General features: G+C 49.1%; 1 protein-coding gene across 1 annotated transcript; it reads left to right on the forward strand.

Annotated features, from left to right (window-relative positions):
• Nucleotides 1-802: 802 nt before the first annotated feature.
• VSX2 (visual system homeobox 2) lies at nucleotides 803-22,678 on the forward strand (the record flags this gene model as incomplete). The annotated part of the gene is made up of 5 exons (XM_079307793.1): nucleotides 803-1,241; nucleotides 2,349-2,433; nucleotides 5,221-5,344; nucleotides 19,901-20,081; nucleotides 21,058-22,678. The coding sequence occupies 5 exons, from the start codon at nucleotides 803-805 to the stop codon at nucleotides 21,387-21,389; spliced, it is 1,161 nt and encodes a 386-aa protein (XP_079163919.1). The 3' UTR covers nucleotides 21,390-22,678.
• Between the last annotated feature and the right edge of the window lie 393 nt (nucleotides 22,679-23,071).

Below are 23,071 nucleotides of genomic sequence, written 5' to 3' on the forward strand. Positions count from 1 at the left end.
ACCGTGAGCTGGAGCTCCTGCCTCAGGCTGAGCCAAGCAGGGGAAGCCTTGGGCTTTCTCTTAGTTTAATGTCTTTGGTTGGGGTAATGCTGGCAGGGATGAAGTGTGTGCTGTCGTGCCCAGAGATGATTAAAGATAAGGCAATGAGGAGCTGTGTGGTTCAGAAACCCTGCTCATGGGCATGGCTGTCTAGAGAGCCCAAGCAACTGTTTCATCTCCTCTGATGGCACGAAGCTGAATGGTTCTCCAACGTGCAAAGCTTCCAGCTCTGTATTTTTAAGGAACACTGCTCAGTTTTAATTCTTAGCTTATCTTCGAGGTCCCTAATTTCTCTTCTGACCTCTTACTTATCTCAGAGTATGGGATGAGCAAGAGAGCCCGTGGTTTCCCTACACGTAAGCCTTGCGCATCTCTCCTCCAGGGCCGGTGCCCCACGCCGTGCGTGTTTATGAAAGCAGGGATGCCTCCATCCATCCCTCCCTCCGTCCCTCCCTTGCTAACCCCACCTCCCCAGCTCGGCTGGAGGCGAAGCGGGGCCGGGGCCTGCGGGGCCGGGCCGCCCTTCTCTGCGCAGGGGAGGGCGGCAGCCCCAGCCCGCGGGCGGGCACCGGCCCCAGCCCGCCGAGCAGCGGCCCCGCCGCCGCCGGTGCCGGCTTTTTGGCATCCCTAATCGCGGCTGGCCCCTGTGATTGGCTGCGCGGCTCTGACCCCGCTCGGGCTCCCGGCTGGGCGGATAAAAGGGGCCTGAGCCGGGGGCTCCCAGGCATTCCCGGAGCGGGCACCAGGGACCGCCGGCCGCAGCATGACGGGCAAAGCGGGCGCGGCGCTGGCCCCCAGCCTGCCCGGCAAGCCCAAGCCCGACGGCGCGGCCGCAGCCCCCGCCGCTCCGCCGCTGCCCCCGCCGCCCCCCGCGGCTGGGGTCAAGTCCAACTCCGGGCCCACCCCTCCCCGCTGCACCGGCTTCGGCATCCAGGAGATCCTGGGCTTGAACAAGGAGCCGCCGTCGCACCCTCGGGCCGCCCTGGACTCTCTGCCCGCCGGGCACCTGCTGGCGGCCCGCTCCGTACTCAGTCCCGCCGGGGTGGGCGGCGTGGGCATGGGGCTGCTGGGGGCCAGCGGCATCCCCGGCTTTTACACCCAGCCCACCTTCCTAGAGGTGCTCTCCGACCCCCAGAGCGTCCACCTGCAGCCGCTGGCCCGGGCCCCCGGGCAGCTGGACAGCAGCCAGACGGCCAGCTCAGGTAGGCACGTCCCCGTTCCCCGGGGACCCGCCGCGCCCCGCCGGCGCCGCCGCCCGCACCCGGCAGCCGCCCGCACGCGGTGTCCCGGCGGGAGGCCGCTGGCTCGGTGGAGGAAGGGAGATTTCGTTTCGATCCCGAGAATGAGGAGGAGGGCGGGCGGGATGATATTTTCCCCCGTCCGGGGCTGCGGCCGTGGATGGCGTGGCCCCGGTGCCCGGCCTAGGGATGCGCAGAACCCCGTCGGAGCGGCCCCGCGATCCCGTGTCGTTGCCGGAGAATTAGGGGTCTTTCGGCATCCTTTTCCTAGACGGCAGCAGCTTCCCACAACTCTGCCTGCAGGCCCCGTTCCGCGGCCGCTCCGCTGCGGGCCCACCCGCGGGCAGCGGCGCCGGATCCCGGCTCCGGGGCAATCCCCGGCCTCCCTCCGGCAGCGGAGCCCGTCCCGGGCCGTGCCCGCCGCTCCCGCCCGCAGCACGGCCCGCCGAGCGGAGTGGGACCGGAGCGCGCATCGAAATACGGGTCCCTGCTCCGTGCCCCGGCTGCTCCTTCGGGGCAAAGGCGGCGGCGTCCTGCCCTGAACACCGCCGGGCCGTGGCATCCCTGGGGAGCCGCGGATGGGCACCTGCTCCTCCCGGGCTTGTTTTTGCCGGTAGCTCCATAAACCTCAATTTCTCCCTCCCCGCTCCGGGGTTCTGCGGCGCAGTCCGGGATCCCCGGGCCGGGGCAGGCGGTCGCGGTTGCCCGCCGCGGAGATGGGGCTGCAGCTTTCCCGTTTTCCTACGATTTGGTTGAGCTGCGTTTTAGCAGCGAGGCGTCAGCAGCCTCAGCAAACGGCTCTGATGGAGAGAGGCGAGAGCTGGCGCCCGGTCCCGGCCCGGATCCTTCCCTGGCTGAGGCGAACCGCCCCGAGCTGCCCGCACCGGCTCGGGAGCGGCGCCGGGTCCGGCTGGAGGGAGCGGCGGCGTCGGGCCCCGTCCGCGGCGCGATCGCAACGAAATCTTCGGCCAGAGCCGGCGGAGGGAGCGGAGCCGGCGGGCCTGGCCCTACCCGGGAGGACTCTGGCGGGGAGCGAGCCCCAGCCCACAGCCGCTGCCTGTCTTTCCGCAGATTCCGAGGATGTCTCCTCCAGCGACCGAAAAATGTCCAAATCCTCCCTAAATCAGAGCAAGAAACGAAAGAAGAGGCGGCACAGGTAAGACAGCGGCGGCCACCCGCCCGCTCCCGTCGCCCCAGTCCCCAGAGAACCGGTCACCGGCGAGCCCCGCCGCCCGGAGGGGACGATCCGCTCCGGCCTGGAACGAAATATTCTTCCCGGCGCCGGCCGCCCGATCCCCCGGCGGCTTCTCCAACGGGGCCTTCCCTTTATTCTTTCTCCCTGTCCAAAATAAATCGGATATGGGGACGTGCCTATAGGCAGTGGGGAATTCGACCACAGGTGTAATTTTATTTATTTTTTTCTGGTTGTGGATCCAAGTATCCCGACTCGCAATCCTAAGCAGCCCATGAGCTGCGGTGGAGCGCGGATCATGAGAGTTTGGAAGGGAAAATCATCAACTTGTCAGAAATAATAAAAGCTGTTTCCAGCTCCACATACAGTAATCTTAATATTGACTGTCAGCAAGACAGAATTCCTACCAAGAATTTAAATATTTTATTACGTAAAAATAAATATTTTGCCAGTAGATTAAGTAGTTGGGAATCAGAGACAGCCTGCAAAGAGGCTTGAAGAAGGCTGGGAAACTGTTTACAGAAATGAAGATCCACTTTGGGATTTGGTTTCCTATAAGCACGGTCAGGGTAATAGACTTTGCTGGACTTCTCCCACAGTTAAAATGGAGTTGGTTTATTTGCACTTTATAAACAGAAACGAAAAATCCTTTCCTGGGTTCTGGCATTGCTGTGGCCAGAGTGCCAGGACAAAGAAAGGCTAAACACCATCCACTGAGGGTGATTTAGGAATAATTAAATCAATCCTGCCACGATGCAGGAAAGGTGGATTAAAAGACGCTCCAGTGAAAGCTTAGCAGGATGCGGGGTGGAAGTAGACCGATCCCAGGAGACATCCTGCTATGTATGCAACAGGAGGCTCGGTCTGGAGGGCTTCTTTCCAAACCCGGGCCCCCTCTCCAAGGAGATGTATCCAGTTTGGGTGCTCTGGAGTAAATGCAAGTTCATTTTCTTTACGCCCAAAACAGGGCTGGTAGCACAGCTGGGACTGGTGTACAGGTCCGGACCTGGATGAGAGATAGGAAACGAAATTCAGATTTATTTTCAGTTCTAGACAGAAACAGACCTGCGGCGTTTGACTGTAGTTGTATATTCTGTACTAAACCGTTAAGACTGTACCAAAGAAGGGCTGGAAGATGACTGGCCAATAGTCTGCAAATTGCAGCAGGATAGAAACCCCAAAAGGGGCAGTGGATTGTGAATTTCAAAAGGGACAGGGACTACCCGGGCATGAGTTAAAAAGGGAAAACTTGAGCGGAATGTCAGCAAAACCCTCCCGCCGGTGAGCCTGGACTGGTTTCCGCGCTCCTGTCGGAGGAAGAAGGAGGGGAGTGCTTGAAATCTAAACTGGATCAAAATTGGAATAATTTTTCCTGTGGTCCCAGAGAGAAAATACATGATTCAGTGTGCCTTTGCTGTCCCTGGAGTTCACGGATTTGTCAGAGTTGAAGAAAAACTGTTTGAAAAGAGAATGGATTTAAGAGCAAATTTAAAGATGGGTCTGATTGCAGGCAGGTCCCTTGCATTTGCATGCTGCTTTTGTTAGTAATATTATCGATCTGGTGGAATCCTTTTCATTCTGTGTAGCAGAGGATATTTCTGATATTTTCTGTTGATGCTATCTGGAACTGAAAGGCTTTTCTGAAATTTGGGTGTATTTTTAAAAAAGACTCAATTTCCTCTTTCCTTCTGGGAAATACATGTTTCTTAGATTGATGGTAAATTTATGCATTTACTTTGCACAAGGGCTGCAATTCGTTGTTGGGTTATGGGTTGTTTTATTTTGGTTTGGTTTTTTGGTTGAGGTTTATTGTTTGCTTTGGCTTTTTGGTTGCTTTTTCGTTTTGTTTTTGTTTTGGGTTTTGTTTGATTGGGGGTTTTTGTTTGTTTATTGTTTGGGGGTTTTTTGCCATTGCAGTATTGTTAGCTTTTATTAAAAATTGAGCTTTCTGTATTGGAGGAGTTGAAGGGTGGGAGTTTTAACCCTCAGGGAGTGGAAGTGTTCCGAGACTTTTCATCCATCTGCTAGAGAAGGGCTTTCATCTGTCTCGGCTTTCCAGCTGCTGATTTTTCAATTTGGTTGTCCCAAACTCAGAACTGGCTGTGTGGAGGCGGGTTGGGCTGCTGCCTGCCCAGGAGGATTTCTGAAGGATAATGGGGTAATGCAAACTGGCAGGGAGCAGCCAAGGGGATATTGGAGGGGAAGCAGCCAGGGCAAAGGCAGAGGAAGGGACTGGTCCTGGCTCTCGTGGGGAAGAACTGATGAAGAGTGGTGGGTTAGGGTGCAGAAAACATTTGGAGTATTTGTCCAAAGACTGAGACTAAAGGTGAAGGATTATTTGCTCATGGAGATTGAAGAGGCCAAGGACCAGCAGCTGGGAAAGGGCTCAGCACCTCTGCAGACGGGGTGCTGAGGGGATCTGCACATCTCAGTGTGATGATCTCACAAGAGGCAGCAGAGGCTGAGAGCAGCTGCCATCGCCGCGGGTGCTCGCTGCTGGGGAGGCACTGTCTCCAGAGGCAAGTCCCTGAAAGGGAAGGTGATTTGTAACTGCTAAAAATGCTGTCTTCTGGCATTTTCTGGTTCTCCTTTCACCTAGCACTTGACCTTTTGTGCACAGAAACACAGTAGGTGGGGAAAAGCTGTGTGTTAGCCAGTTACCCAGGTTTCACTATTTTCAGTGTCCATTTCTGACTCTTCATCATCTTTTATGCTGCTTGTGTTTTGATCAAAGAGTTTTACTCCCCTCAGGACAATCTTCACATCCTATCAACTGGAGGAGCTGGAAAAGGCTTTCAATGAGGCTCACTATCCTGACGTATATGCTAGAGAGATGTTGGCCATGAAAACAGAGTTGCCAGAAGACAGGATACAGGTAATCATATCTCTTGGACCCCCTTGTTGTGCTGCTCTCAGCCATGTTCATCTCTCCATGAAGGAAAGATAGTGGCATGGGAAAGCTGACATTTTTCTGGATAAACTTCCCCAGGCTGTCCACTCTCCTGCTTTTGGTGGGTAGGCAGACAGATCAGATATTCTTGGCAGATTAGTAATTGGTGTCTGTGTGTCAACATGTGCTGTGTGTGGTGTGTTGTACCAGTGACTTGGGGTGTGTATAACAGAGAATCCTAAGTCAGAGAGGGACAACAGGCATACAAAAAAAGATGGCAGCATTTCAAGGTCTTAGTAAAAGCAAGAAGAGAGCTTCCCAGAGACCATGTCTGGGAGGCATTGCTGAAGGGAAGGAACTAATCTCTGCTCCTTTGGCCACAGAAGGATGCACAGGGATGATGTGGGCAGCTGGTAGAGCTGTGGGTAGGATGCAGTGAGGGAATGTTGGGTGAGTCCCAGTGAGATGTTTGCACCACGTCTGCACTTTGACTGTATTTACCTCCTCAAGTGATGTTTCCCTGAAAGCTTCTGGGGATATTTTTTTGTTAATCTGTTAAATTTTATGAAGTTAACAGCTTTTAACATGAAGGTTTTAGCTGCATGCCAGTCCTGTCGTGCTACTGTGAGGAGGTAGAACAAGGTGGTGTGGAATGTCCCTGCTGGGTGGTGAATCCTCCACCAGGAAGGAGCAGCCTGAGCTGCAGGGCTGGGCCAGGACCAGCCTTTGCCATTCATTACATCCAGAAAGCTGGAGAAGGCTTAACAGCTGCTGTTTACAGTGTGGGAGGCACACTGGACAGAGATAACATGATGTGCACAAGGGTGGGCTCCAGCAGCTTCTATTGCCTCACTTTACCCCATGGATTGCTCCCATCAGGTTTCTACACAGGGCACAGGATTGTAATGGCCAAGCTTTGAGCAGGTGGAGTTCTGGTCTGGCTGGAAGTTTATTTGTCCTGGTTCTGCTCACAGTGGCAGTGGCTGGTCTCTGTGGCTGGTGCATGGTAGTTTCTACAATAATTATCCTGTGTGCCATGCAGTGTTGGGAGGGTGCTGGCTTCCCTGGTTCCTCCTTCTGTTCATCCCTCATGCATGCCCAGCACCCACCAAGCTGTGCCCTGAGCTTCTGCTCCTTCTTTGCTGAAGAGATGGCCCAGGAGGCTGCTCTCTTGTGGATTTGGGATGTAGCTCAGAGGGCACTTAGCAGGATAGCACTGATGCTGGAAGCTGCTGAGGTATGACCCCATGCAGGGACAGGAAGATCCTCCAAAACAGAAGTGCAGCCTTTTTTCCCTTGGTCCTGAGCCCCCCTCACCACCCTTATTCTTGTGCTCAATCAAAAATGACATTTTTATAAAAGCAACTAGTGCTTCTTATCCCATTGACCTGTCAGACCTCCTGCTGATCTAACAGCTTGTGGATAACCTGTGTGCTAACAGGATTTCCACCAACTTTCAGAAATAGTTGCCATCTCAAATTCTGCCTGATGCATTTGGATTTTGCTCTGAGAAACAAGCCCTGATGCTTTGCCTTTAGAAGGAGTGAAGTGGATGGAGGGTCACCTCCACTTGTGATCCTGCAGGACCTCAGGTCAAGAGAGGAGACACTGTTGGGAGTTTACTGTTGCCTACAGCCACCATTTGGTGCTGGGCTGGAAAGAAGGTCCTTTGAAATCCCATAAAACACCTTTTCAAGGAAGAGGTTCATCTAGTGGCACAGTGTATGTTGAATTCCAGAGGCCCCATTTCTCTGGCCAGAGCTGAGAGCATGCACTCTGTGTGAGGTGGATGAGATTTTGTGGCAGACAGTGTAGAGCTGACAGAGCTTGTACAGCTTCAGCACCTGGAGCACCCTTCTAGTGCTGAGTGTTTGAGCTGACTTGGAAATTAAATAGCAGGTAAAGCATCTTAGCTGTCACTGGCTTGTCTGCCCTGTCATTCTCCAGCTGGCTAATGAACAACTCCTACTTTTCCTGTATTGCAGCTTTTAAACCTAGGAGGGCTCCTTACTGGGACCCTTCTGCTCTTGAGGTCAGATTAGACTTGGACAGCAGCAGCACCCCAATGTAAGGCTGCTCTAAACATCAGGTGTAACTAATGGCGTGTGTATTCCAGAAAAAGTGATTTGTGAGTAACAGTTTTGCTGATCATGAAAGGGGAAATAATGAGAAACAACAGAATTTCTGTAGCATCTGTTGAGCACCTTGCAGGGTGAGCATCAGGCTCACAGAGGAGTCCTGAGCACCACTGTTCTTTCAAATAGGTCAGCAGTAGATTGTCCCTTACAATACATACTATGAAATTTCCTTGTCCATATTTTTTGTGTGTGGCAAGCCATGGCAAGCTGATTCCCAACTTTGATCATATTTCTTGATATTTTACCTCGTATTCCTTTTCAACTTCGCACCTTTTTGTTATGAGCCAAATTCTTTCCCCCTGGTCATAAAGTTCATGCTCTTTAAATAAATCTAAGATATTTCTTCTGGCTGTCACTTGTGGTTTTCATCATTGCTTAAGCAAGTTGTAAGGATCTTTCCTTAAATCATCCTTCATAAATCACATGCTCATCTCTTAATGATGTGGTTGTTCTTGCATGTTCCTGTCTGTCAGCCTTCCTGGAGATAAGGGACCACATACCTACAGCTGCATCCCACCAGTACAGCTGCACTTGTGGTCCCTTGCAGAAATAGTCTTGGATTAGCACTGCTCTGCTTGCTTCCTTATTTATTTCTATTTATCTAATTCTGTCACTTCAAACTTCTTTTAGACAGATTTTATTTTATGCTCAGGATTTTCCCTTGGGTGTTTTGGGTTTCATATGGAATTTTGTTAACCTTGGCTAATAAGCATGATAACAGCTCTGCCAGCTCTGAGAGGGGCAAGAGGTGGATGCCACACAGGGCAGCTAGCTAGTAACACTGAGTACTTGTCAATCTCCTGGGATTTTGAATACATGTAAATAAATAAATATCTTAATATCCCATGGCAAGAAGTTCTGCAGCAGAATTGCCTGAGTGCAGTAAATCTTGCTTTGAATCTCTTAGCATCATTTAATGCCCCTTGGAAGAGACAGCTTACAATGAATCTTTACTCCCATCTTCATAATATTTATAATTTTACATCCTTGTGGTTTTTTCCTTGCATGAGTTTCTTGTTGCCTGAGGGAGCTCTACAATTTTGCATTTTCATTGTAGCTTTTGGTTCCTCTCATCTTTCAGCAATGCTCTCTCCCTCTTGTAGGTCATTAATGAAAGTGTTTTTTAATATTGTTGTGAGCATCACATGTTGTGGACTTTTACAGCATTTCATGTGGTTTCCCATTGGATCCTCACCTAAGATTGATATCTACCCCTTATTTTCATTCATGGGATTATTTCTCAGGAGGTATTAGTCAAAGAGAAAGTAAATCACCCAGGAAATTTGATGTGAAAGTGAAATTCAAAGAGGGCAATTGAAAGAATGATATATAGAAACTGTTTGCAGGTAAAGCCTTCAGCAGAACACTACAAACAGCCATCAGAGGCCAAGCAAGTTACTGGTTTAAGGGAACATTGAATACAGGAAAAAGTATTCAAACCTCCATTTAAAGAGAAGATGAAAGTGCATTTTTTTTCCCCAAGGCAGACACACACTGTGTATGTCTTACTCCCACACTGAGTTGGCTGCTCCTGGAAGGAAAATGAGAATCCTCCCATTGGGTGGCATGGGAAAATAATTTTTTTCATAGTGAGATCCTATGCACAAGTCAGATCAGATGTCATTGTGGCCATTTTGCAAGATACTTGAAAAAGACCACATTGATCAATGTATTTGGAAAGAATATTCATAGCAGTTGAAGTGCCAGTTTTGGAATAAATCCAGACTGTTCTGTAAAATCCAAGAGAGGTAAGTAGATTCCTGTGGGGAAGTAAATCCTTAATAAACATTATGAAATATTAAAAGTGTCCTGAGGCTGACAAATACTGCAACATCTGACTTAAATCTGTTTCTTATAGCAAATCTCTTAAGTGTAATGAGTAGATTTTAGATAAGTTATCCCTATTGAATTTATTAATACATAACAGTTCCAAACCTTAAACTGAATAGTTACAGTATTAAAGTTCAGTAACAGTTTGATTTGGGGATTATTAAAATGATTGTATATGTTTATCCTTAAAGTATGTCTCCTACTGTTCAAACAAATTGATTAATCAGTATTAAAAAAAAAAAAGATCCTGACTGCCATTGTAGGGACATTAGAGTCACCTTTTAAGGGAAGTAATCAATTAAAAAAGTAATAAAACTGCTAAAAATAGTCAGTTCTTGTTGTTAAAAGATTGTATGGTAATTATTGGATGACAATTTTTGGGACAAATAAAATTGCTCACATAAGCAATAGTAATCCCAAGAAGAGGCTGGTGCTGTGTGTGGAGTGGGGACTGTCTGTGCACCCAGCAAGCTTTGTCAGACAGCTAAGAGGCCAATTTTGGCTAAAAACAAAACAAGGTCAACTAAATCTTTAATTGAATAAGTATTGGTTTAGCTATCAGATGAACACAGTATCAGTGTGAAGCCCTCTAGGAGTTGGGCAGGGATGGAGGAATCAGGAGTAATCACTTAGAGGGAAGCAAGTACCAAGGGTGTTTTGCAAGGACAGAGGCTCACCTCCCTTCAGTTTTGCAGAAAGGTTCTCTGTTTAGAGATGAATAGAATTTGACAAGGCTGAGGAGCCTCTACTGCACTGTGAGCTCAGGAGTGAACCCACGAGTCCCCTCAAGAAACATGGTAGAAACCATGAAGGAATAAATAATTTCTGCAGCTTTAGCAGCCCTGGCTCTCCCTCTGGTGCCAGCTTTCCCTGCTTGCTGCAGAGTGCAGGGTGCAGTGTGAATCCCATGGTGTAAGTGTGGAATGCTGTGCCTGCTCCATGGAGCTGGTGACCTTTGCTGAATGTGTGCCTGGAACAGCCACCAAAGCATTATTCACTGCTGCAGAAAGTGGTGCTGTTGGACTTTCTGAGCTTATCACTATTACTCTAAGAAGTGAGGACCTGTCTGCTCTTATTTAAAATTTTGGGTGACTCTCACACATGGAACAGAGAAAGGCCAGCATGAGTCACACAGCCAGTGGGCTCCAACTGGTGTCTCTAAAGAGCAAATTCATGGGGGTCATGTAGCTGGAAGGAAATTACCAGAGTGGTTAGGGTTGTTGGAGGTAGATTACCAAGGTGAAGGACAAGCCAAAAGTGTTGCTGTTGTGTGAGCCAATAATTTCAAAATATCTATGTTTTAAGAGCCCTGCAAGTAGTTAATAGTGAAATAGAATTGGGTAGTTAGTGCTGGCTACCTTTGCCAATAATTTGTGAGCACTGGGGCAAGCCATGGCTGTCTGATACCAGATATGTGTCATAAACTTCCCCCATGCTTCTAGAAATGTAGGAAGTATACAAGTGAGAGTAATAAAACTAATCAAACTTAGTGGCTTATTGAAAATATTATTATGAGTTTTTCTCATGGCATATGGTGCATCTCTGCCTCCATGTCTTTAATTGGTATGTTAGGAGTTCATCCACTTTTCTGCCTCTTCAATAACATGCTTGTTTAGTTGATCTAAATTCATATTCATTTCCATTTTTCAATTAAGAGTTGTTTAATTTGGCCCTTTCTCTAATGGATTGTTTTCATTACCCTTTATCTATGGCCTGTTTTCAGCCCATGTGCTAGAACTTCGTTTACAAGTTAATTACTAGAGCTGCAAACAGAGGGGCTGGATGATGGGCAAGAGCAGGGGCCCAGGCAAGCCTTTCCAAAGAGATTCCTGTCTGAAAAGTCTTACACTACATACTTTTGGGCAGAGAAAGAAAATGTGGCAGGAGAAAAGGAGAATGGAGGGCTGGGAATAACACTTCAGCTTTTTGAAGTGGGGACTCTCCTGCTTGTTGCTAGACCATGCAGATTGCCTGCTTGTCTTAGGGATTTTTATCCTGCTACAGCTAGGGCTGTTAGGTGCAGTTTTAAAAGATCATTTTGGTTCAGAGGTGGAGGTATAGAGTTATGAATATTTATATTAAATTATAAATTATTATATTATATTTATTAATATTATATTATATTTATATAAATATTATATAATTATATAATTTTTATATTAAATTATGCTTTATTGCTCTATGTTCAATCCCTGAATTGCTTTAGCCACTGACTAATTCTCTAAATGGGACAGAAAAAACAAATAAAACCAAACTTGCCTGTTCTTGCCTTCTGCTCTGTTCTTGAAAGATGTTTATGGCTGTCCCAGGACAAGAGACTGTGAATTTGATGTGCTTCTGCACAGTATTGGGAGGGAGACAGGTCTCTTTACAGTGACTCTGCTTGTCCTCTCCATGGTTTGGAGACACTTTCAGCAAGGCTCTGACACCTTCAAGCATCAGGTCACAGCAGCTCCCTGTGAGAGGAGAGAAAGGAGGGCAAAAAAATTAATCCCATTTCTGTGGAGTGCCTTGGCAGAAGCTTCCCCCATCGTGTCCAAGGGAATCAGGAATGGCTCTGCATGATGCCAGGCTCTGACACCTCTTCCTTGCATTCATCCCCCATTTTCTTAACAACAGTAGTTTAAGGGCAAACGTCTCTGAGTTAGCTTAGGCATTGCAGTTCCTCAATCACTTTAGCTCTTCTGGAAATGCTATCCCAAATCCCTGTGCTGGGAACACTTTTATTCACTTCTGTACTTAATGATGAACTTTCTTTTCTCTCCTCTGATACCACTGCATTTTTTCACAGCTGATTTTTAAAAAATAATTGGTCATCCTAGCAATTTCAGTAGTTAATTCCTCTCCAGCCTTATGATGCCTGGCAAAGGGAGCAGCTGATGGTTGCGTTCATGTTTTCCTTTAATGACCCTTTTATTACAAAGTTTTCCTCCTTTCCTGACTTTGAATAGAGATTTTTCTAACAGTTCAATAACACAGGCACTTTAGACACTCAGTTAATTTACTCTCCCCTTTATTTCTTAATGGATCTATTTCTCTCTGTAATGTTTTTCTTTTACTCTGATAGATCTCAACAAGTTCTTCTGATTCTTCTCTGGAAGCACAAACCTGCTCTCCTTTTCATTGCCCTTCTCTGTGGGTGTTCTGTGAGCCAGGTTTTGCCCAGGAACTGTAGAGCAGTCCAGTCCTCAGCAGACACACCAAGAACCTCAATCTCCACATGCCATGAGGCTGGCAGGTCCTTCTGTGGAGCAGAAAAGAGGGACTGAGCTGGAAAACAGTTTTTACAGCATCTTAGAACAAAGATGCCTTCCTGCCCTGGCAGCAGCAGTGAGAGGTGTTCAGTTTAGGGCCTGCCTGGTTGAGAAGCACACTTTGCTCACTTTGCTCCCTGCTTTCTCTCTCAGCAGGTATCTGGTAGGCTCCCAAATGCCTGAGCAAAGGCAGAGCTGAAACTGTGGCTGCCACATTGCCATTAGAGCTTTCAGCTGCAGCTTTCTCTTCAAAATTGTAGCAGGGGACTGCAAGCCAAGCATTGCTTGTATCTGGTCACCTTTCTGTGAGTTATCTAAGTGCTCATGCTGTGCATGTTGCACACTCATAAACACAGGGGTTAGTTATGTCCCCTCCCTCATCTAGAAGTAACCTAGTGAGTGACTCGTGCTGTAGTGAGCTGCTCCAGTGTGGACAAGCAGCAGCACCTTGCCAGGCTGGGTTGGCTGGTCCCTGTGTTCAGGCTGCCCAGGACAGACCATGCCCCTGGGAAGTTCTGCTTTACCTGCAGCTTCAGCTCACATGGCAAAATACTTTCTCACCCTTTACCTTTTCACCCTTACCCTTTCCTTTCAAGACTCTGCTTGGCTCACCCTGAGAGAGGGCTGAACTGTGAGTGTTGTTGAGAAAAAACTTCTTGTAAGGATCTAGCCATCCCATCCATGTGAACATGCATGATAAATAGCTGTGCCAGACACTGCTCACAGCCACATGTGCCTGTGATGTCCATTCCAAGACAACTTGCTTTATGTCCATCACAACTTTCTGGTGTCTCTGGGTTCCTCCACTGCCAGCCTTCCAACTCAGAGTGCCCCATGACTGACACTACAACAACTACAATTTGTTATTGGTCTGGATCAGCTTTTTTGTTTTATATGGTGACCATGACAGATCAAGGCTCAGTGTCTAAGTGACACCTATATGCATGTCCCTGTGTATGTAGGGGTGGGCTTTAGCCTTATGTCAGGGAACAGTGGGCACCAGTAGCACTGCAGACACCATCTCTTGCTATGAACACAGCCTCTGGTGCCTGTGTTTTTTTTCTGGAGAAGGTCAGAGAGCACCTTTGCCCTTTGCTCAGTGTCTACTGGTGCAGGGCACCATGGAGCTGATGCTGGCATGCAGGGGGCAGTCCCAGAGCACAGGCAGTGTTCCATAGCCTCAGAGGAATGCTGGCATCCCATGGCCTGATTTCAGGGCCCATTGAAAGGCATTGTGAAGGGGATATGACATTTCTCCTCTGTCTGTCCTGACTCACCTTCTCTAGCAGGAAAGTAATAATGCAGTGTATCCCTGCATGATTACAGAGTGCATTACATACAGATGTTTATGAAGATCTATGCTAAGGTTTCCTCTGTGCTAGAGAACCTGCAGAAGTGTTAGTGGGGGAAAAGAAGGCAAAATGAAATAATTCAGGCCGGATGGCAGCTTGGTTAATGGAGTCAGGTACTGTGATTGCCAAAAGGATGGATGTGCACTATCACCATTTGTGACAGTGGCAGATGTCTCCCTGGGTTTCTGTGGATTAGGATGATGACTTCACTCTTGTCAGCTTTCTTGTGACTATCATGCATCTATGACCCTGATATTTTTCTTGGTTTTCACTCAGCATGTTAGGAAAAGAGGAATTTGGGTGTTGATCTGCCAGGTCCCAGCATATGGAAGGCTGCACTGTAGTGCTAAGTACTAAGCTGCAGGTCAGCTGGAATCATAGTGTGGCCATGGGGAAGTCACTGTCTCAGGGATGCATTTGCTGTGCAGATGCACAGGCTGAGTGTGTGCTGAGCCACTGATCTCACTGTACTGACCCTGCACATCGTGTGCACACTTGTTTTTCTTTGGGTAAGATGGGATCGCTGCAGCAAATGAAGCTCTTTGCTTTTGAAAGGTTACAAGAACTGAAAAATCACGTTGCCACACGAGGACAGGTGAAAACCCCAGATATACCAAGGGAATGCAGTTTAAGACATGTTTCCTGGTCAAGTGGGATTTTATAGCTTCAGTTGCCAAAGTCAGAGAAATTGAACAAATAGTCATTCTTGGCCCATATAGTGCTTTTAAGAGCAGGATTCAGAGACAGGCCTGGCCTGCAGGACTGCTGGCATGGTAATAATCATGTACATTTTTGCTGGGTGCTGATTAAGCTTGTATTCAATGGGTGCCCTGTTACTCTTTTACCTTAGAGGAGACCCAAGCTGGGATGCACCATCATGTCTTCACTCAAGAGGGATGAGGGCTCATCTTGTATTCTCTGGTTGGACCTGTTAGCCAAGTGGGTCAGGCAGAACTCCAGCTATTATCAGGAAGGGCTCTTGCTAAGTTGTGTGCAGAATTGCCTTTTCTAAAGTGAGTTCAGCAAGCTCTCTCCCTGTGTTAGCAAGAAGAGGGATGATGAGTCCTGCCATCAGCCATGCAGCCCATGTGCAACCTTTACTGCTCTCATTTAACTTCATAACCACTTTACACCAGCCATAGAAAGTGATGTCACCATAAACAGTACCAATAACCTTGATGTTACATTTGAAAAGGCAGCAATAAACAGTTTCCAGGCTTACATAAGTGGTGCAGTCTCTACCAGCAGCCAGGAAGGTTTTCTGTAGTGATTGCTGAAACAGAGGGATTTGAGGAAGCCCCGGGGCACAGTCAGAGCTCATGCTCTCATGGCAGTCTGTTACACAGCCCCAGTACTCATGGGTGTGGGTGGGGACATCCATGAAATGAGGCCATTCTTTGCAGTGTTCACATCTTCAGGTCCTGTCTGATATGAGGATGGGGACATTGCTGTTTTTCCAGAGGCGGTTTTCATTTTGACCACTGTCATTAAGTCTCCTAGAAAGGGAGAGGTGTAGCTGTCATGAGAAACTGGGTACTGAGATGGCAACATGGCCCTGGAGGGCAGCTCGAGGTGTTGCCTGGTCTGCAGCTCGAACCCCCAGAGTGGGGAGTGACAAAGAACGTGCACCTGCCTGTCCCTGTGCCGGGGAGGGGGTCTCAGTGTGGCTCTGGGCACCCCGGGATGTTGCCCCTTGCTTTAGGTGCTGCTTGCCAGCAGCTCCCTGCAGACGCTGCGCTGCAGTGTCCGTGTGTCCGTGTCCGTGTGTCCTGTGCCTCTGCCTGTGGCCATCCAGCGGACACGGCTCCTGCCGCCCTGCGCTGGCACCGCGTGCGCTCCACTGACCTCGCTCCCTGGAATCCCCTGTGGAACGCTCTGTCAAAGGCAGGAGGGGAGATTCCACCATCACCCAAGCCTGGAATTTTCCTTTAATAGATGAGGAATGCTTGGGCACGGAAAATATATATGAATAAGGAAAAAAGTTCCAATATCAATTCTCCCATCATGGAACCCTAGCTTGGAAAGTAGCTGCCAAGAAAATGAGTGTTACCAGTGGAAAATTTTAGGTGGAAACAAACCAGAAACAATACACAGGAAGACCACAGAGATTTTAAAATATCCCTTGCTAATTCAGATTTCTGAATTATGGCCAACCTCAGGGAGATTTCTCTCTTTAGCAGACAATGTTTCAGGCACTGATTAGGTAAACAAACTAATATGATGAATGTGGATAACAAGGATGTGTCAAGTCTCACGTCCCCTTGCAAAATGAGAGATTTCTCCTCCTACAATTTGCTCTTCTGCATCATCAATAATCTGAAGAAGTATCAGTTGTCACTTGTGATTCAGGGGAGGAAACTGCCAAGATTATCCTTGCCAGTCTTGACTCCAGAACTCCCACTCCAAAACCCTTGCAAACCTGTAGTCAAGTACAGAGTGCCTGAACTTTTATTGCTTTGGGCAGTGGGAACTAGAGGTGAGAATTAGGTGATGGTTAAAGTTAGAAACATTCCCATTCATAAGGCTTTGTAATACTGCAAGAAAAACCTGTCCACTTTTGTCCATTGTTTCTTTTGGAGGATAGGCTTCCTGGAACAAGCTTCCCAGGTTTCACAAAGAGTTTTTGTGTGAAAATAAAGAAGTGTGAAACTTCTTGAGGTGTAGCACATTGGTCTGCACACCTCTGTATATCATGACAGCTTGGCACAAACACATGACATGCTTCAGTCTAAAATGAATCAGAAGGTTTCATCACTGCTCCTGAGACATGGAATTAGGAACAGTCTTTGCACCATACCCTGGGCTGTGCAACAGAGAACCAGATGAAAATGAGTGAGAAGGAAGGTGCACAGTACAGAGCAACGTCAGTAAAGCTTTTCACAGAGCTGAGCCAATCCATGGGGTGGGAAGGGGCAAGAGAAAATGTGGACAAACCCAGACATTGTTTGAAGCAGACCAAATCTTACACAGTCAGAGGAAACTGTAGAGTAGATATCTCCAAGGAAGGACAGTAAGCAGCCAAAGGATATAAAAACCACATGAGATGTGTAAGGTGAGTAAAGTGTAATGTGAAACCCTCTCCCAGAAAAGTGAGGTGCCAATAATAAATAACTGCATATTTGGATGTTGTGACTGATGTACCAACTGAAAATACCTTTGAATTACTGAAATCACTGTGTAATTCAGCTCAGAATCAAGGCATGTGAAAATTTTGGCAACACATTGATAAATTTGAAGAAATCACTGAGTTCTTTTTGTAAATGAAAGCCCCACTGATGGAGCCATCTGAATGAGAACCAAAATCTTGAAAACAGGACACAAGTGACAATCCTGCTGATCTGAAATGGCATGAGGGCTGCCAGTGCCATGCTGGAGCTTGTCACCCCATGCTCCTCAGAATGAGCTTAACAAAAATGCTTGACTGGGATCTGATCCCAGCAATACTCAGTATTGAGCACCATTAGTTTCACTTAATTTCATGCCTCAGATGAAGATATTGTTCCTGGTATTAGAGCAAGATGGTCAGTCTTCCTGATTTCTGTTCTGCTAAACATTCTGGGATATCAAACTTTCATTTTTTCCTAATCAAAACCAAGAGGAAATTCCCATCAAATGACAGAAAATTTGTTTTGGAAATCTCAGAATGATCTTACTGAGATGTTGATGCAATTTTGATTTTCTCATTTGGCTTTAAAGCATAGATTTTGCATGTCTTAGGCAGCTGAGATTAAAGTACAGCATTCAGAAGAAAGCTGTAGATAATTTTGATTACACTTCCAGTGGCTGGACACCGTTTTTCTTGTGTGATTGAATCAGCATTTTTTGATTGAAGATTTTCTACCAGCTCTAGTCAAAATTGGGCTGCCAGCTGGCAAAGCTTCTGCTGCCTCCAGTATTTGCATAACACTGCCATGGAAAAGGGGATGCTCCAGGGTAGCAGGTTTAGTGGAGTGGGCAGTGCTGGGGCAGACTGACCCGGCCAGGGAAAAGGAAGAGGAGCATGAGGTATGTGGGAATATGACAGGAGCATCAAGGCAGGAGGGAAGAGAAAGGGCAAGTGGTAAAAGCATCAGTGCAGAGACACCTGCAGCTCTCTACCCTGTGCTCTGGGAATGAGAGGATTGCATGACCTGGAGTGAGACCTTCTGCCAGCATCCTGCTGGCTGCACAGCCAGGCAAACCCATGTTTCACACAGGCATGGAGGAGAGAGCAAAGGGAGGAACCTCTGCATTCCTGAGGGTCCTTGCTTAGGCCCTGCAGGATTTACAACCACCCGTGGTCCAGGGGTTACAGACTGGCAGTATGTAAGTGTAAATCAAACTGTTTATCATGCAGAGGAGGTGCCTGTGGTGAAGCAGCCTCCTTCCTTTGCCTGGTAAAATCCTCTGACATGCACAGAGTGTCTTCTGCTGGGAGAAGCTGGGATCACAGCCAGTGGGACCACCACCCCACCCACTCCACAGAGCTGGCTGGGGGAGCAGGCTGCCTGGGCTCCTGGGAATGGCCAACGTGGCTGTCATCAGCACTAGCCCCCTGCCTTTATTGCCTTGCCACCTGAGACCAGGAACACTCTGTGGCATCACTCTTGTGGTCCCCAGGCAGGGCTGGGGGACTGGCACAGACCCCCAGTGCTCCCCACTGCAGTTTGAGCTCCCCCACAGCTACGAGTAGTGGGGACAAGAGAGGGTTAAGCTGTCAGCTCTGTAATGTTAAACAGGTGTCAAAGGCACCTCCATATATCTGCAGATTGAAATCAAATTCTTTGCAGTATAAAAAGATAAATTACCCAGGCGATTCCCGCCTCATCCCACTCATCAGGCCAGCGCCAGACGGCAAGCAATTTTTTTTTTTAATGTGCTAACGACCTAATCAAGCAATCAAGTCGGAGAAGATTGCGGAGTGACCCCGAGCATCCATCTGCCAGCGAGACCCCGACATTCATTTCCATTCTGCCGTGTACTTTCCGGGAAAGGGAGGGAAAAAAATAGAAAAGAAAAAAAAAATCCTAAACAAATTAACACCCAATTTTCTGTGAGTCTAATTAGTTAAATGAGGAGGTGTTTGGGGTGTCCGCGGGGAGGGAGGGACTGCCTCTCGGAGAGGGGCCTGGTAACTCCGTGGCATTAATTAGCGCAGGTCAATGGCGTGGTTCCCTGGGGACCAGCTGCTTTAATTTCCCGTGATATTTCAGTGCCTGAGGCCCATCGATTCAAACTGAAATTAACTTATTTTTCAATCAGGCCTGGGCTGCCCCTGGGGCTGACTCTTCCTTTGCCTCCTTCTGAATAGACCTCAAGCAATTTTTCATCTAAAGCTGATGCCTCTGCTCGGGGGGGAAGGGAGGGGAGCCGGGGAGGGAGGAGGGTGAGGGAGACAAGAGGAATGGAAATCGGAGAGAGAGCACTAATAGATTTCTGCGAGTATCACCCCCTCCCTGCCATTGCTGCCCGCCTCTCTGCTCACTGCCCCCCAGGTCACAGCTCAGAGATTATTCTGCCAATTTTCTGAGAAGATGAGGGGTTTTTCAAACTGGGAATTCAGGGCAAAGCGCACAGAGCAGCTTCCCCCTTCCTTCGAGCATCCGCCCCCATCCCAGCCCTCCCTGCAGGCACCGCTGCCTGCAGCCCTGTAACGCTGCTCAGACACACAGCAAACAATAAAAGAAAATCCCAGGCACCAGAGCCAGAAGCCACTAGAAAAAAGACGTTGCAATGGCAAATTAATTACATCCTGTGGAGAGGGATGGGACCTGCTTTCGCACGTGCCCCTCACACTCCTTCAAGGGAGGGAGGGAGAGATACCCAGTGTCTGTTGCATGGGGGAAGAGGTTGTGTTGCCTTTGGGATAAACGTGCACCCACCTGCTTTCATCGTGCTGCAGAAGTACATGCGTATTCCTGCGTGGGAAGGGGCCTGGCATGCCTTCTGCACACACAAAAACCACGTCCCTCTTGTCACCTGCTCCAGGTTTGGTTCCAGAACCGCCGGGCCAAGTGGCGGAAGCGAGAGAAGTGCTGGGGCAGGAGCAGCGTGATGGCCGAGTACGGGCTCTACGGTGCCATGGTGCGTCACTCCATCCCGCTGCCCGAATCCATCCTCAAGTCTGCCAAGGATGGCATCATGGAGTCCTGTGCCCCTTGGCTCCTGGGTAAGAGAGCAGCCAGCTTCGAGGGGGATGGCAAATGGGTAGAGACAGGGGGTGCAAGGAAGAAATCAGAGTCATGTTGAAAATAGGTGAAGGGCAGCAGGGCGAGGTCCTGCCATCCTGCTGCCCTCAATGCCTCCATCCACCAACGACCCTTGATAATAGGGTTTAACCACTCATCCCAAGTTTCTGCTGGACCTTAGATCATGACCTGCAGAACCTGGCTGGGACACAAATTTGCCCACATGCTCAGGCTGGTGCTAACATTCACTTCCCATGGCTCAAGCATCCTTCATGCCCAACTCTGGAGCAGGGGCTCCAATCCTTGCCCAAGGCAGGAGGTTATCCCAATCTCACTCCTCCAGCCCTGTGATGACTGGATGGGGTGCTAGGACTCCCAAAGGATCTGTCTTTGCCCAGGTCTCACTTGGTTTTCTGTGCAGACATGGAGGTAGCAGCTACCTTGTCACACTCCTGCTCTTTGCTTCCTCTTTCTGACCTTTCAGGCTGGTTCTGCCTCAAAACTAGTGTCTGGCATCTTGACGATGGGCTGTCCTGTCTTTCCATCTGTGTGAATGGAGAGAGGCAGAAGGGTGGCTGTGGTTTGATACAGAAATAGAAACATCCCTCCTAATGAGGGATCTCCCTCCCCAGTCTCGGCGAAGCTCAGGCAACTCTAATCTCCATGCAGGAACAAGTTAGCTTCAGGTTCACAGAGAGAAATAAAGGGGAGAGTAATTATAGCCCTTTGGGACCAGCCACCATCCACAGATGCTGGGCTGCCCCAGCAGGCAGCTGCCTTGCCTGGGCTGCCCTCGTGCGGGGCCAGAGCGAGTGGCTCGCTGTGACTGCTGTGTGAAGCGAGGGTTTCTGCTTTTCCTTAATTCTGGCCTCTCTTTATCTTTGCTGTTTTCAGTTCAAGATGGCTTTCCCATGCCCAGGCGCTTTTCTAAACCCGAATACCAACAATTCTTTTTAGGGATGCACAAAAAGTCTCTGGAGGCAGCGGCTGAGGCGGGGAGGAAGACAGAGGTGGAGCGCCAGGCCCTGCCCAAGCTTGACAAAGGTGACAAAGAAGAAAGGGGTCCTGATCCCAAAACCACCATTTCCCAGGAGGAACTGAGAGAAAACAGCATTGCTGCCCTCAGGGCCAAAGCTCAGGAGCACAGCACCAAAGTCCTGGGGACCATTGCCGGGGACACCCCAGCCCCGGGCAGGAAGGTGGAGACAGGGGAGGAGGCGGCAGTGGCGGAGGACGAGAGACAGACGGAGAAGCTGAACTCATCGCAGAAGGAGGAGAAGTTGATCTAGGGGGAAGAGAGGTGGCAGAAGCCAGCCCCGACAGACACTGTGTCCTCTGGGGGCCACATTCCCCCTTGGACTGCCAGGTGTCCCTGGCCCCCCTGCCAGGGAGAGGGGCCCCGGTCTCTGTGTTTGGGGCTGCCTGGTAGGGGTGCCCACTGCCTGCTCCCCTTGAGCACACCCCTGCCCCTCGCTCCTCCACCCCACCAGGCCTTCCTCACCCCCTCACCCTTTCCTTTTGGGGGGGACAGGGAGGTGTCACATCATCACTGCCACCAGTGACACCAAGGCTCTGGTCCTTTCAGCCTCACGACTGGCTCTGGGGCTTTCTCCTTCTGCTGCAGCCCCAAAGCCCGTTTGCCATCCTGAAGCAAGCCTGGTCCCTGCTGCCATGCCTCTCCTTGGTACACACCTCTGCCCAGTGCTGCCCAGGCCCCTTCCCCTGCACCCTGTCCCACTGTGCCCTGGGCAGACACGCCACCTTCTGCTGGCCATCACCTCTGCCTGTGGCCTGGGCTGCAGCAAGACAAGCCCATGGCAGTGCTTGCCTGAAATGATGACCACCCATCCAATGTCGTTTGCACCTTCCAGCCATCTCTCCCTGCCCAGCACTGAAGTCTGCTGGGAGGGCACGCCAGCTTAAGAGCAGTTCTCTTTGCCTCTCTGTTTTGCCTCTCTTTGGCAGGGAGAGGCAGGTTTAGCCCACAGGCACAACACCCTGGTCCCACCTGGTACCCTGGGCTGATCCCAAGCCCATTTCACTGGTTCCTGCAGGGCTGGGCAATTGGGTCTGACTCTGCTCTAAACACCAAAACCCTACACCCCTGCAAGAGGTGATGAATGGTGAATTTACTTATTGAATACATTATTCCAGGTGAGACAACAACATCCACCTGATGTATTTATTGAATTAAATTTGTCCAGCTCACCCTCTGAGTGTTAAAGGGAATGACAGCCATGCACATCCACCCTGATATACCCTGTAATGTGTACATACATCCCATAGGAGCACATGCAGACCCACACAGCCAAACTCACTCCATGGTACCATCACCTTCCCATCCCAGTAAAGCACTATTCTCCCTCCAAAAGCCGTAGGACAGTGACTTCCAGGTGACCCTTTCTGTCCTGCTTTCAGCTGTGAGCACCCTTTCCCCAGAGCTACTGTTTTTCTTCCATCAAAGGGTTAAGCCCAGTCATCCAATCCCTGTTTGTCTTTGTCCTCCGATCGTTTGACGTGTTAGATGATAGCCCATGGAGTGTAAATAATGTATATACAGTGAGAAAATAATTCAGTATTGAGGTGTTTGAGATATGGAGCTGTAACAACTTCTAGTCATCCAGCATCTGTGATTTATGTGCCATTTTCTGTAAAGATATGAAGAAGAATAAAACTAAACAGGAATTCTGTGTGCGAGTCCAGTCACCAATGTTCAAGGAGGGCGAGTTCAGCCAGAGCTGAGAAAGAGTTGGATGTCATGCTGTTGCCACGGAGAGGTAAGAGACCCAAAGTGGCCCAGAGGTCTGCGTTTTCCTCCCCATTGAGGCATAGAGGAGATGGAGCTTGGATCTCTCTCTGCAGTGAAATACAAAACTGAAAGAGGTATGCTTGTACGTGGAACAGAAGTTACAGCACACAACTGGTGAGAGAACAAGTCACTTCAGCATCCAGAGCAGCCCTGGTGCATTGG

Source organism: Erithacus rubecula (assembly GCF_903797595.1).
Source record: "Erithacus rubecula genome assembly, chromosome: 6".
Classification (NCBI taxonomy): Eukaryota; Metazoa; Chordata; class Aves; order Passeriformes; family Muscicapidae; genus Erithacus; species Erithacus rubecula.